The sequence below is a fragment of the Lampetra fluviatilis genome, chromosome 7, assembly GCF_964198595.1.
Source record: "Lampetra fluviatilis chromosome 7, kcLamFluv1.1, whole genome shotgun sequence".
Lineage (NCBI taxonomy): Eukaryota > Metazoa > Chordata > Hyperoartia > Petromyzontiformes > Petromyzontidae > Lampetra > Lampetra fluviatilis.
The window spans coordinates 2,248,021-2,262,978 of NC_136281.1; the positions used below are offsets into that span (position 1 = coordinate 2,248,021).

The 14,958-nt window shown below is 53.5% G+C and overlaps 1 protein-coding gene across 1 annotated transcript; it reads right to left on the reverse strand.

Annotated features, from left to right (window-relative positions):
- Position 1: 1 nt before the first annotated feature.
- Positions 2-14,352, reverse strand: LOC144933421 (transforming growth factor beta-2 proprotein-like). Its single transcript, XM_078858149.1, has 8 exons — positions 13,614-14,352; positions 8,458-8,544; positions 7,253-7,416; positions 6,446-6,578; positions 5,736-5,846; positions 4,969-5,137; positions 3,074-3,227; positions 2-1,495 (listed from the first exon to the last, which is right to left on the reverse strand). Exons 1-8 carry the CDS (start codon positions 13,972-13,974, stop codon positions 1,337-1,339), a joined length of 1,338 nt encoding a protein of 445 aa, XP_078714275.1. The 5' UTR covers positions 13,975-14,352; the 3' UTR covers positions 2-1,336.
- Positions 14,353-14,958: the final 606 nt, after the last annotated feature.

Below are 14,958 nucleotides of genomic sequence, written 5' to 3' on the forward strand. Positions count from 1 at the left end.
CACACCACGACTCTTACGACATTTATAAAAGCAACGCTGAAATTTTGCAATTTCAATAAAAAAAAAAATACTTAAATTAAATCAGAGTTCCAATTTAAAATCACATCCCATTTGCAAACTAAAGCAGAATAAAGCTTTTGGAGGGCAGCAGAATGAGATCCCAAGCCGTGCAGACCTGAAGATGAACAAAAGCTACGCAACGACTACGGCTTCAGACTTCAAACAACCTAGGCAGATTTGCGACGTGTTGCGAGAAATACTATCTCCGGGGAGGATCCGTGAGCTGCGCAGAAGTTGGCAGGCATGCCAGCCGAGGAGCCTGCAGTGGACCGATTGGTCACGTTAACACCAGCTACCCTCCCCCCATGTGCTCACTTCAACGGACTGGTGACAGAGTTGAAGACTGGCAATGGTCCATTGAAAAAATCCACCCATGCTGACGGCACAGCAAGTGCACTTGCAGGCAATGAACGATGCGGCGTTGACGTGCGGACAAGCAGGCAGAAGCCAAAGTGGCACTGTAGGAACGGCCCTCCGCTCGGTCCGACAGAGTAGCGCATTCTTAGAGGAACCTTTTCATTTACAGTGATGTCAAACTTTGAACCTGTATCGTAGAAAATGCCTGTATTCGCAAGAACTTCATGACTCTTTTGAGTCAAATTTTCGAGGTTAAGAATTTGTTTACACTCCGTGATGCATTTGTACAGATGTATATCGTTGTTTGGATCGGCAAGGTATATCACCTAAATTGACCTCTCGTGAAGAGGTACGACTTCAGTGCAAAACTGAACACAATAAAACAAACGACTCAACCGTGTCCATTCTGGCTCGTGCCATTGGCGTGGCGCGCTCATGTCGACAACCGCCCTTCACAGAGCCAAGCACGGTGCCCCTCTCCACGCCGCTCCGCTGACGAATCGCCGCTGTAAGTTTTCCCTCCGAGAGGATTCGCACCATCCTGAAGCATCAAAGTCAAACGCACCATCCCAAAAAGACCCAGGCGTTCGAGAGCAAAACAGTAACGCAACAGTATACGGTTGGGTGCCTTCTATGTGTTTGAAAAAATTGTCAAGTTTGAGCAATAAATAAACAAGGCGTTGAATTTAACCAACGGGGTCCTTAAATGACAAGTGAAGAGCGAGTCCAGAAAGCCTCGATTCTCAAAACCATTCTTCCTTCGAATGTCTCACTTCACGCAAAGTGTTCCTCGTGAATTCTGCGCTTCATAAATATTCCAGGTTTGCGCCGAACTCCACGTGTCGCCCGCTCTTTAGGCGTTGAGTTTGTGGGCGACCGGCGGCGTACGTGCCCGCGCGGCTGCGTCCAAGGGCACCTCTCAGCTGCACTTGCAGGACTTCACAACCATGTTGGACAGCTGCTCCACTTTGGGCGTTTTGCCCACGTAGTAGAGGATGGTGAGCGGCTCCAGCTCCTGGGGCACGCAGCACGGGGACACCGATGCCACCGGGTTGATTGTGTTGTACAGACTCAGCACCTGATGGGGGTGGGGGGCACACAGGCAGGGAGGCGTTATGGGCCGGAGGAGAGTGAGAGGGAATATGGACAGGAGCAGTATCGGCACCCAGCCACAACGCCAAGTACAAAAACAACCTCTGACAATGGCCCGCAATTGAATAGTTCATCCATCCCACTATTAATTGGGCCAGGCAGCTCAGCGGTAGAGCAAGCGACTCGCAATCGGAAGGCTGAGAGTTCAAATCATGCTTGTGGAGGGGTTCACTTAACCCATGATCCCTCCGCGGTTAACGGTGTGATTCTCCGGATCGACTTGCCTCTGCCATAGGAGCCTGGTATTTGCACCAGTGGCCCAGGAATGTAAGGAGGAGATGATCACTGCCTCCGTGCTCATACGTCCAATGTAGTGTATGTACAAACTCAGCAAAAAGTGAATTGAACGAGACAAATCCGTTGACAATGAAGGAGGAATGGTGTGCACACATTCCGAGCTGTGCAAAACGAAGCAGATGCGGTTGTCATATGGAATGCATTATTGGATTCATGGAGAAATTGAAAACGCAAACTACATCTCAAAACATCGTAGAAAACAGTGGGAAGTGCATCATGGGAAAGGAGGCATATACATAACGGTATTTGTTTCTTAAACTGAAATAAAATGCCCGATGTACTTGAGGATGAGCAAAGCGTTCCCTCGTTATTCGCGAGGGATATGTTCCGTAGATGCCCGTAAAAATCACATTCCACGTATAATGATATTGGCCTACGAATATCGTACATGCAACGTCCGCAAGATGCTTTTAAAGCTTCGAGAAGTTCTCTCTATCTATCTCTCTCATCGCTGTATCTCATCACTTTCTTTCTCTCTCTCTCGATGCAGCCATGAAGAGTTGCAGATGCGAGTATTGTATATAACCGGAGACCTTCAATAATGGCCTTAGTCTTTTGGCAGACTTTTTCAGTCAGACCATTAAGAAAGGCTTCCCGGTAAGTGCTTACAAGCACTCGTCAACTTGCATGACGGATAATAATTCATGTAATGTATTTATTCAGCCAGGCCTTGCTGAGTCACAAACTTCCCATTCTGAGAGCTCAGCATGGGAATGTTTTTCCAACACCAATTTAAGCAATTCTGTACATTTTGTAAAACACAACCCCCCCTCGACCCCCCTACCCTCCACCCCTCGCACCATTCCTTAACGTTGTTTTGCTTCATCTAAGCTTCATATTAACCCTTTCCCGTTCCAATGATGTACATGTACAACATGAAGACGAGACTGGAAGAAAAACTAAAATAAAAATAACTTTATCGGTACCGAGGCTCCGACAGTGCCATGCGGGAGGGCGTGTGGCACAGCTTGATGGCAGCGATCATAGAGTGTGGTCGTGTCGCTATAGTTCTCTGCAGTGAGTACAATGTCTTTAAAAAACAATGGCACTGCAACGCCTCTCTAAATAAAATTAAAGCCGAGCCGTTTGCGCGTTCCGAAATTCAGCGGTGAACGGGAACGGGACACCCACCCACCCACCCACCCTCGGAACGGAAAGGGGGTTCATTTTTGGAGGGAGCCACCACGGGCAGGGGGGAGCCACTCACAGTGCTGTGCTGCGTGTTCATGCTCCACATGTACGGGCAGGGCCCCGCACAGAAGTTGGCGTGGTAACCCTGGGGCTCGTGGATCCAGTTCCATCCCAGGTCCTTACGGAAGTTGATGTAGAGGTGGCGCAGGCAGCAGTTGTCCTCCACATTCCTGTCGACGGAAACAAAAACTTGCTTTCCGAGCTCGGTCATGCTTCAGACCCGGCAATGTGGACACGAGCAATTTCCAACGCCTTGCACAAAGGAAGGCGAACTGCCCCGATTCCTCCCGAGATGTCGATGTGTCCTTTTGTTTATTGCGAAGGGAAGCATCCTTAATTCGGAAAATGTATGCAATGCTGATGAATGCAAATTGCTTGGTTACAAGAGCTCTTTCCCGTGTGTGCTTTTAATCAGCCCGTGTTTGTCTTTGCAAATACTGCACCTACGCGAGTGTGACCTGATGCCGGGGCTTGTTTTTTTTACAGTGCTCGATACTGTGAGTAAACTCCACTGCGTGCACGTACATCCAGCATATGGACATTATTACTTAGTTTGACGCACAGGACACAGTGGCTATTGTTCTGCTGTTATATTTTCCAGTTAAGTGGTCGGAAGGCTACCCCACCAAGCCAGATGAAGCCGGGCTGGGGAACCAGCATGATGTCATGCACGTGCAATGTAAACACCGCAGGTCCCCCTTGGCTAAGCAGATACAAGGCTGAGAAAATGCCAGGCTGGAGGGGCTGTGAGGTCATCTGTGGGTGGTGATCTGGGATTCTAAAATGTGGCATTTGGAAATGTGGGATATTAAACGCATGACGTCTCAGGGTTTGCAGAGGTAAGGGAATGTGTACAAATGTAAATGCAGTGGGGGGGGGGGGCATAGAGACCATTCCTGACACCTGAGGGCTGGTTTGTTTTGAACTTGGGGAAACCACTCTCATCCGCCTCTTCCTCTACGATGTCCATTTGCTCTGCCCACAATGGGTGCAGTTGTTTCTACCGCAGGAATCAGCCGACGTTCCAGGAGCAAGAGAGGATGATGGACGTACGTGTGCACGTTAAGCCGAGGGCATTTTGGCTCAAATGGAAATGCTAATTTAGCGACTTCAGGAAAACTGGCGGACACATTTGTACATTAATGAAATTACATGAGGAAAATCAATCGGGTAAACAGGCATCGTTTTACTGCTGTGTTTTCTTAAACAAACATTTGTGAGCCGTGTAATTGGTGACAAATTCCGCCGTTTACTTTCAAAGATGTGCCATTAGCTCTGCCCACGCTAGCAACCGTCAACACGGCCACGAAGCAGTCAACCAACAAGCACCAGATTGTCCCCGTGCCCAGCACATTTGCAATCGCACAAAGGCCCCCACTGTGCTGCAGCTTTTGGTTGGACGGTCAATCCGACGAGGCACGCGCTTGTGCCGCGCGGGGGAAACTGGCGGGTGCGTGGAAAGTGTTGGGCGCGTGCTGCTCCTGCTGGGCGTTCGGTGCGATGGGCGAGTGGTGTGGGGTGGGCTCTTGATGCTGCAGGGGTTTGGTGTGGGGCTGAGTGGTGGGTTTGTGATGCTGCTGGGATTTCGTGTAACGGGCGAGTGGCGAGGAGTGTGAGCACACTGCTGCTGGGGATTAATGTGGCGGCGAGCCTGAGGGGTGGGTGCACGACGCTGTTGGGGTTGAGAGTAAGGGTGAGCAATGTGGGGTGCGGGTTTACGATGCAGCTGGGGGTTTAGTGTGAGGATAAGTGGCGAGTGTTGTAAGGGAAGATACCATATCTATGGGACCTCTTTGCCAGCATAAAAACCATGACAAAACAAAACAACAGGTTGAACCCTCTCTGGCAATACAAACACGTGTTAAGCCGTTCAAGTGGCTAAGACAGCCGCCGGCATTGGACTTGACGAACCTGAAGCAGTAGGCGGCGTCGAGGTCTCGCTTCCGCCGCGTGCCATGCCCGGACGACGACTGCGTGTCGTCCAGGCGGTTGCTGGGCAGCAGCATGAGCAGCAGGTGGGGACTCTGTCCCTGTGCCGACTTCCTGGCCTTGTCGCGCTTGTGCACGTCGGTGTCCACTCCTGCACACGCAGCACAGATCGAATGCACCTTCGGTGACGCGGTACGGCCTTGCCCGACGCGCAGAAGACTCTAAACGTTACACCGAGGTTCTGGAAACTTGGTTTTATCATAGAGGTCGCAAATACGTGGCGCAAGTAAAAATGTCATCTTTTCAGGGGGGGGGGGAGGAGGCTGGATCCTTGAAAGGAGAGATTGGATGACTGGGCATATAGGCACGATAAAAGCAGAGGTGATAAGCATCTACAGAGAAGCTGCGCTTGACCACCAAAGCTATGATGTCGACGAGTACAATGCAGACGAGTACAATGCAGACGAGCATGCTACAGACACTCCCGCGGAGAGGACTGCACGTGCAGGACTTGTTAAAGCAAGGGGTTTATACCGCTGCATGGCACAGAGGGCGAGTCCGCGGTATCCCCCCCGTGGGTACGCGCCAAGGGGGCACGGCGCACGAGCGTCTTCATTCGTCACGTTCACGCGAAGCGCTGGCAAAATGCGGCACAGGGCGCAACGCGCATACGTACGCACAGCATGCAAACGCGCGCGCACACACACACACAGACGAGGAGAGGCTTAAAGAGGAGCACCGCTTTGTACCTGCAAACCTCGCTGCCAGCTCCTCGCTCCGGTTTGGGATGATGTTGTTGTTTGACGTCACAAAGGTGCAGCATGGGCAGTGGACGCTGATTTTAAACCCGAAGTTGTTGTCTGCAATGAAAAACGCACGTGGCCACCTTGACACTCGCGGTCACACAACATTCTCACGAAAAATGTTTTTTTTCGGCGGCGTCATCGGGCACCGGTGATGACGACGCGTGGTGGGTGGGTGGTGGTGGGGGGGTGGTGGGTGGGTGGTGGGGTGGTGGTGGTGGGGGATGGTGGTGGGTGGGTGGTGGGGGGGTGGGGGAGGTGGGGGGGTGGGGGAGGTGGGGGGGGTGGTGGTGGTGGTGGGTGGTGGGTGGGTGGTGGGGGGGGTAGGGGGGGTGGTGGTGGTGGGGGATGGTGGGTGGGTGGTGGGGGGGGCTGGTAGTGGGTGGGGTGGTGGGTGGGTGGTGGTGTGGGGTGGTGGTGGGGGTGAGGGGTGGGTGGTGGGTGGTTGGTGGTGGGGGTGGTGGTGGGTGGTGGGGGGGGGTGGTAGTGGGTGGGTGGTGGGGGGGGTGGTGGTGGTGGTGGGTGGGTGGTGGTGAGGGGTGGTGGTGGGGGGGCTGGTGGTGGGTGGGGTGGTGGTGGATGGTGGTGAGGGGTGGGTGTGTGGTGGGTGGGTGGAGTGGGGGGGTTCGCCGAGTGGCTGGTGGGGCGTCACGAACCGCGGCGACGCAGCCACTCCCCGACGGTGCCCGTGACGTCGAAGGAGAGCCACTCGGCCTCGGCGCGAGGCCGCACCACGCGGCTCGTGATGTAGCGCTGCGACGGCGCCCATGGGTCTTTGGACTTCAAGATCTGAAATGGGGGGGGGGGGGGGGCGATTAAAATAAAGGGGGCCGTCCATAAATGACGTCACGCGATTTTGGACGATTTTTTTGCATTCCTCCCCCTCGTCACACAAAGTCAGATCCCCCCCCCTCAAATATGACGTCACAAAGCTCTGCCCCCCCAACCAAATCCATATTTCCATTTTGAAAATAAAACATGCTTCAAATCGCTTTCAACTATTGTCATAGGAGTGTTGTTATGACAATTAGTGTTTTTATATCAATTCTAAATGTATTGAAAGTTGCGCATTTTGATGTGACGTCACATTTCTCAACCCCCCCCCCCCTCGTCACACATCATCATAAATGTCTGACCCCCCCCCCCCAGGTGTGTGACGTCATTTATGGACGGTCCCAAAAGTAAATTGATATAACCACTCCAAAAGCCATTTTTAATGGCGTTCCATGCGACAGGTCCATGGGGGCGTGTGACGTGTATAGTGGGGGGAGGGGGGGGATGCGTGCGTGATGGGTTCATGGGGAGCGTGCGATGCGTGCGTGATCTGAGATGAGGGTACGTGATGTGGTCACAAGGGGCACACGAAGCATCTGTCTGGGGCATGCGTGAAACATCCTCTTTGGGGGCAGGGGGCGCACAGTGCGTCTATGATGTGTGCTTGAGGTGAGGACACGTGGCCTTGCCTGGTAGAGCTCTATCCGCTGCTCGATGAGCTTGGCGGCGGGGTTTGGGAGGCGTTGCACGCGCAGCTCCGCCTTCACCAGGTTGCTCGCGTTCTTGTTGAACAGAGAGAGGTTGAATTTGAAAATTCTGAAGTAGTTGTTGTGGCTAATTTGTGGCGCTTTATCTGCACAAACAAAAGGTGATAAAAACATAATTACCAAGTGCACATGCCGATGAAACTTGATTTGAAGCTTTCGTGACTGCAGGAATTAATTACTCTTTGGTTCTTTCGGTAAAGTCACGTGGAAAGAAAATAAATTAATGAATATAATACGACGTTTCGATTGCAACACAAGCAATCATCATCAGGTAGAAAACAAACCTAGTGAACTTAGAAATGCAATGCAATCCAACACAGAGAGTCGGCTAACACAACAGTCAGCACCTTAACCTGGTTGATGACGTTCTTCCAAAGATTGCTAAATTTGAGAGAGAGACAAAACACAGAGACACGCAGTCTCTGTGTGTCTATGCTGTGTGTTTCTCTCTGTGTGTCTCTGTGTGTGTCTCTCTCTGCTTGTGTGTCTGTCTGTGTGTCCCCGTGTCTGTGTTTTGTCTCTCTCTCAAATTTAGCACTCTTTGGAAGAACGTAATCAACCAGGTAAGCTGCTGACTGTTGTGTTAGCCGACTCTCTGTGTTGGATTGCATTGTATTTCTAAGTTCACTATGTTTGTTTTATACCTAATGACGATTGCTTATGTTGCAATCGAAACGTCGTATTCTATTATTTCATTTATTTTCTTTCTACGTGACTTTACCGAAGGAACCAAAGAGTAAATGCAATTAAATGTAACTGCAAGTCATTTTACAATGTCAATGTATATGTGGTGCATGGGTAGAGTGACCACTCCACTGTGTCAACCGAGTTCAATTCCTGGCCACGCCGAACATTGGCGGTGAGCAGAACGTTTAATCAGTCCAGCCTTCCCCCAGAACTCATCCTCACGAACCCACACCGACCAGCGTGGTGAAGTATGGTCAAACAACCACATGACCGACACAACATCAGGAGGCCTTCATCTAGTATTGAATTGACAAAGGGCTGTGAATTCAATCGTGACGCTACCTGCTGGGTCATGTAACCGACGCACCGTGTACTGATTGCACACGGCTTGAATGTGGTTCATGTCACGCAATGCACAGTGGCGTGGACAGTGCTCGTACCTTTCCCTCTGGGGATGCCTTTGCTGAACGTGGCTTGAGAGCAGTGGCCGACCTCACCGTGGAATCCGCCACCTCCGCATTTACAACCTTCGCTCAAGAGCACGCGCACACACACACACGAGAGGGCACCAGCCAGTCACCACGACGCGATGGTAATGTCACACACCCGGGGGAACGCAACATCCATCGTTCCTCTCGATACAGCTGCGACCCTTAGTCACACGCGTACTCCAGTATACAAGTGACTCAGAAAGGAATCGGTGAGATATTAAGCCCCAAGCCCATCCATAGTGACTTGACCCTGTTATTTGACTATTTTAGTTGTTACGGTAATCTAGGCGAGGGGCATCCTTCCAACAATCCTTCATGGAATTGCTCGAATATCCTCATGCAGAACCCCAGGATTTCCTGGATAAAGAAAATGTTATTATTGCACTTTCATTCAGATGGCTCATTATTACGTGGAGATGATGGTAATGAAGATGATGTTGGAGATATGATTCCTGGCCATACACAGGAATTGGTGAATCTGTGCCGTGGATTTTTCGGGACCTCGTGGGAACAAACATAACTCGACGTGAAGAATGTATGACGCGGTCACACGGCAGTGTGCACCGAGGATCCCACACACACACATGCAGACACAGATGTGGTGCAACAGCACGTGTATAACGCCCAAAGCGAATGCTGGGGCAGAGGTCAGCGTAGAGCAGGGATGGCCCTTTCAGACGAAGGTGTGGTCCAGATCAGGGCCCGAGCTAAGTGGGGCGGTAGGGGGGTGGTCCTTGGATGCAAGACATGGAGGGGGGGGGGGGTCAGGCAGGGATGGAACCTCCGTGACGCACTGCGATGGATCGCGCATGGTGCGAAAACACACGGCCAGTGTAGCAGCACAGCCGACGCGCCGTACGGCACAGAGAGAGACCTTCAACACATTTCTAACACTGCAATTAAACGATTGCCCCAGGACCATCGTGAAAGAAAAAAAACCCCCAAACACTACGCCAAGTGTGAGCGCCGATAGGAGAGCGAGCTCTGGGTCTGGTTGCGTCACGAGGCAGTCGGGAGGGGGGGTCGCTTGCCCAGCGCGGGTACACGCAGGGGACACGCAGGGCTCCCCCGTGGAGCACGGGGACACGCGGGGCTCCCCCGTGGAGCACGGGGACACGCGGGGCTCCCCCGTGGAGCACGGGGACACACGGGACAGAGATCCATGGCTGCATGATTCCGAGATCTGCTGCGAGGCTAATGCTCCACTCCTCTCGACCTGCCTGCGGCCAGAATATTCGCAGATGGAAAACGCCAACACGGAGGCCCGGAGCGCCGCCGCTACATTCACGTTGTTACCGACACAGTAGTAATACGCGTTTTAAAAACCACTCATGACACTGGAGGCTGTGCGGTTTCGTATGTTAACCTTGAGTTAATACAGTAGCAATAAAAACAAGTCCAGTAAAGATCTTGATTTGAAGCTTTCGTGGCTGCAGGGATCCATACTCTTTGGTTCTTTCGGTAAAGCCACGTATGTAGAAAAGTTATAGATCACGGCGTGATGACGATTGCTTGTGTTGCGATCGAAACGTCGTGATCCATTATTATCTCATGATAATGTTTCCAGTGCAGATGTTACGGTCTTCTCACCAAATTGCTCAAGGTTATGAAGTACGTCAGAGAGGAGCTCGTAAACTCTTCACGCGTCAAAGAAGCCGCTTGTGCATGGCCCCTACTGCCAAAGAATGTCTTCTACCACTGCTGCCGCCGCTAGCGTCGCTGGCACAACTGTTGCCCAAACTCCTGCTGCTACAAAGCGCGATTGCTACTGCTGGTAGCGAACCACTGCTGAAGTCCCTCAACCGCAAGCCTCACATCTAACCGCATCAGAACTCTCACCCCCCCCCGCCCAGCCTGGTCAATAGAACCGTAGTTCATTGCACTGGACTGCACCACTGCTAACACTTAGCACCAAAGACCCCCCGTATAGCCTTGACAGACTTTTGGGGCAAGTGCTGTTAGCGAGCACCTATGAAGGCCGGCACGGCACAGCACTCAGTGGCAACATTTACCCACTGCACTGGTTACTCAATTTGAGGCTGAGTCGACCTAAGTGAGGCCCAGGACCGGTTCAGATATTCTTTACCGATGTTGACCACGAGCGGATATCGAACTCTGATCGCCGGGTTTGTAGCGCAGTGCGCTACCGCTCCACACACACCAGACACACCGTGCACACACACACACACCAGACACACCGTGCACACACACACACACCAGACACACCGTGCACACACACACACCAGACACACCGTGCACACACACACACACCAGACACACCGTACACACACACACACACCAGACACACCGTGCACACACACACACACCAGACACACCGTGCACACACACACACACACCAGACACACCGTGCACACACACACACACCAGACACACCGTGCACACACACACACACACCAGACACACCGTGCACACACACACACACCAGACACACCGTGCACACACACACCAGACACCATGCGCACACACACACACACACCAGACACCATGCGCACACACACACACACCAGACACCATGCGCACACACACACACACACCAGACACCATGCGCACACACACACACACACACCAGACACCATGCGCACACACACACACCTCTAATCCCATCACAATAGCAACCAATGCGCGTGAGGCCATGTGGGACAAGCTCTGTGGGCGCAGGCCACGAGGAGGTGTGATGGAGGCCTATGTACAGGTAGGTGGCTGTGGGATGATGCACACAGACCCACAGACAGGGGGCATGGGCAGACACAATAAGGGACACAAGACGGATATATACACGGACACGGATAAACAAAAGACTCCCCCGTATACCCACAGAGGGCTGTTGACAAGCACATGCGTTTTTTAAGGGATTCGACCGAGTGGTGTGGCCAGAAACACGTCCGGCTGCATGCGTCTCCCGCAGTGTCGGCGGTGGCCTGGAATTGAACTCCGGGCGCACATACAGAGGTCGGGAAGAGCCGCATCAAGTCAGCGGTCGGTGAATCCAGCGGTGGGAGGAGAGAGCTTTGGGGGGGAGGGGGGGGTACAGTTGCGTCCCCAGAAATGTTTAGACGGGGCCGTTGAGATCCTGATGGCAATTGAAAGTCAGAAAGGGTGGGTAATGGTTTCCAGTGGAGTTGAATTCACCAATGCGCGGGACGTTGCCCTCATTTCTCAGTTGCAAGTTATAAAGGTGCAGCCCTGCAAATGACTCGCTCAAACCACTGCTGGAGGGGAGCAATGTTGGGTATTTGGCCTACTCTTCCACACCGATCCAGACGTCTTGGAAGAGGTGCCCGTACCTGCACTTTTGCCCCAGGCGCCCTCCACCAGCTGCTGTGCACACAGCGGCAGCTCCCGTCGCTTCTCAGTTACAAAGTGAAACACGTTCGTGTTTATTGATAGACACGCGTCTCTATGTCCTGCAAACCGGTAACCGGGCTTAACCGGTTTTCTTTCTCGTGCGGTGACCGGTCATGCGAAGACACAACAATTGCAACCGCCCTGTTTCTAACGATGTCCCGTATGTTCTATGAGTTAGGAAGTTAGGTAAACACATTTCCAACGTAGAACTCTTGGTGGGAAAGTTTCCCTCCTCCAAAAATGGTTATCTGGACGCAGCACTTGATAAGCAGGTATAGACACAGAGACACCCAGGTAAACACAGGTAGGTCAACAGGTGGGCACAGCGCGAACCACTGGTAAACACACACACTGTGCACAGACACACATCGAGGCAAAAAACAAATGAAAAGATCCCCCGTATAGTCCTAACAGATTGTTGGAGGCAAGTGCTGTTATAGGACACCTGCAATTATGAGGCCAGGATAGCACACGAGGGGGTGGGTGGCCAGCACCACGCCCGGCCGCCTTTGCCTCCCCAGTGGTTACATTTTACACACCACACCAGGTACTCATTTGAGGCTGAGTTGGCCAGGTAGGCACACACAGGTAAACACACACAAGTAGGCAGGCAGACACGTACACACACAGGTACACACACACAAGTAGGTAGAGGCAGACACGTACACACACAGGTATACACACACAAGTAGGCAGAGGCAGACACGTACACACACAGGTAAACACACACAAGTAGGTAGAGGCAGACACGTACACACACAGGTAAACACACACAAGTAGGCAGGCAGACACGTACACACACAGGTATACACACACAAGTAGGTAGAGACAGACACGTAGGTACATAGGTGAACAGGTCGAGACAGATAGGCACACACCGGTAATGCATGCACAGGTAACACAAGTCGGTGCATACAGGTAACACAGGTGAACACTACACGTAGGCACAGGTTAGCAGGCACACACACAGGTGAACACGTATACACAGGTAGCAGGCACACACACAGGTGAACACAGAGGTGAACACGTAGCCACAAGTAGCAGGCACACACACAAGTGAACACACAGGTGAACACGTGCACACAGGTAGCAGGCACACACACAGGTGAACACACAGGTGAACACGTAGCCACAAGTAGCAGGCACACACACAGGTGAACACGTAGACACAGGTAGCAGGCACACACACAGGTGAACACACAGGTGAACACGTAGCCACAAGTAGCAGGCACACACACAGGTGAACACACAGGTGAACACGTAGCCACAAGTAGCAGGCACACACACAGGTGAACACACAGGTGAACACGTGCACACAGGTAGCAGGCACACACACAGGTGAACACGTGCACACAGGTAGCAGGCACACACACAGGTGAACACGTGCACACAGGTAGCAGGCACACACACAGGTGAACACACAGGTGAACACGTGCACACAGGTAGCAGGCACACACACAGGTGAACACACAGGTGAACACGTGCACACAGGTAGCAGGCACACACACAGGTGAACACACAGGTGAACACGTAGCCACAAGTAGCAGGCACACACACAGGTGAACACGTAGACACAGGTAGCAGGCACACACACAGGTGAACACGTGCACACAGGTAGCAGGCACACACACAGGTGAACACGTGCACACAGGTAGCAGGCACACACACAGGTGAACACACATGGGGTAGCGACACCAGCAGCGGCACCAGCAGCGGCGCCGGGCGCGGGGAGCCCTTACTGTCGGCGGGCGCGTACAGGGGCATCATGTCGAGCTTGTGCACCTCCTTGCCGTAGTAGCCCTCCTCTTGCGACTCGCGCTCGCACGCCGCCTCCTGCTGCTGCTGCAGCTGCTGGAGCAGCAGGTCCCGCGTGCTGTTGAAGAGCGCCAGCACTTGCTGGGGCACCTCGCCCGGCCCGAGCTGCTGCTCGGGCGGGCTGGTGAGCTTCAGCTTGCTCAGGATCTGCCCGCGCACCGCCTCGATGCGTCTCCGCTTCAGCACGTCCATGTCCATGGAGGCGCACGTGGAGGAGGAGGCGCACAGACCCTGCAGGGCGCAGCCCAGCGCCACCACCATCACGGCCAGGACGCGAACCCGCATGGCCCCGGCTGGCGGGGGTGGCGGTGGTGGCGGTGGTGGTGGGGGAGGTAGGAGACGCTCGCTTGGTGCTCGGGGGGGATGTGGGGACGCGGAGCGCGGCGCCTAGGGGCGGCCCCGTGGCCCGGGAAGAGGCGCAGAGGGCACGGCTCTAGGCGCGGGGCGCAGTGCCCCTCGCTCCTGCGCGCGGGGTCGCATGGCGGGGGACGCCCCACGCAGAGTCACTCCGGGGCCCGGGGCGGCCAACTCGAGCCGGGGCCGTGGGGAGAGACGGCGACGGGTTGGAGCGCATTCCTCCTTCTCTCGTCCTTCTCCTTGTACAACCTCCTCCTCCTCGTCACCCCTGTTACCCTCGTCCTGCTCGTCACATATCCCTGCTGCTGCTGCTGCTGCAGGCAATGAACAACGCGTGCCGCTGCAGCAGCGATTTATAGCGAGCAGAGCCCTCCGCCCCCCTGCAGCCTCCTCCTCCTCCACCATCGCCCCCTCCTCCACGTGGAGCCGTGATGCGGGGGCGGGAGACCGCGACCCGGGCGGGTGACCGCGACCCGGGCGGGTGTCGGGGTGGAGAGAGGGGGTCCCGAGGTGGAGCAAGGGGGTGGTAACACACCTCTCACCTGCCGTCTGTAGCAATTGTTTTGTGTTTATGGCGCTCAAACAGCGCGAGATAAACAAAGGGTTAGAGTGTTGTTTTCACAGTTGCAAGTCTCTCTTGGAGGGTTGTTCCGTGTCAAATGGCATTGGAGGAGGTGAGACACATGCCCATTAACTCCACGTGACGAGGGATCAACTTCAAATCCGAGCACTTTATTAACTTAGTTGAAAAAATAAATATATTTCTTAAAATGTAAAGCAGTGGCATGGTGCACACCTGTGATCTACCGCTTTGGAGGAAAACACTGGTGGATCACATCCATGTTTGTGAAACTTCCCCAAACCCACGGGGCTAAGGCCAAGGCGATGACAGGAGAGCTCGTGGGTTCGTGA

Bases quoted from the DNA above. Each gene is read 5' to 3' on its own strand.
- LOC144933421 (XM_078858149.1), bottom strand. From the start codon at position 13,974: ATGCGGGTTCGCGTCCTGGCCGTGATGGTGGTGGCGCTGGGCTGCGCC. The intron at 7,417-8,457 runs GTACGAGCACTG...TTGTTTGTGCAG, and splicing joins AGGCATCCCCAGAGGGAAAG to ATAAAGCGCCACAAATTAGC. The intron at 5,138-5,735 runs GTACAAAGCGGT...CTGCGTGTGCAG, and splicing joins GCTGGCAGCGAGGTTTGCAG to GAGTGGACACCGACGTGCAC.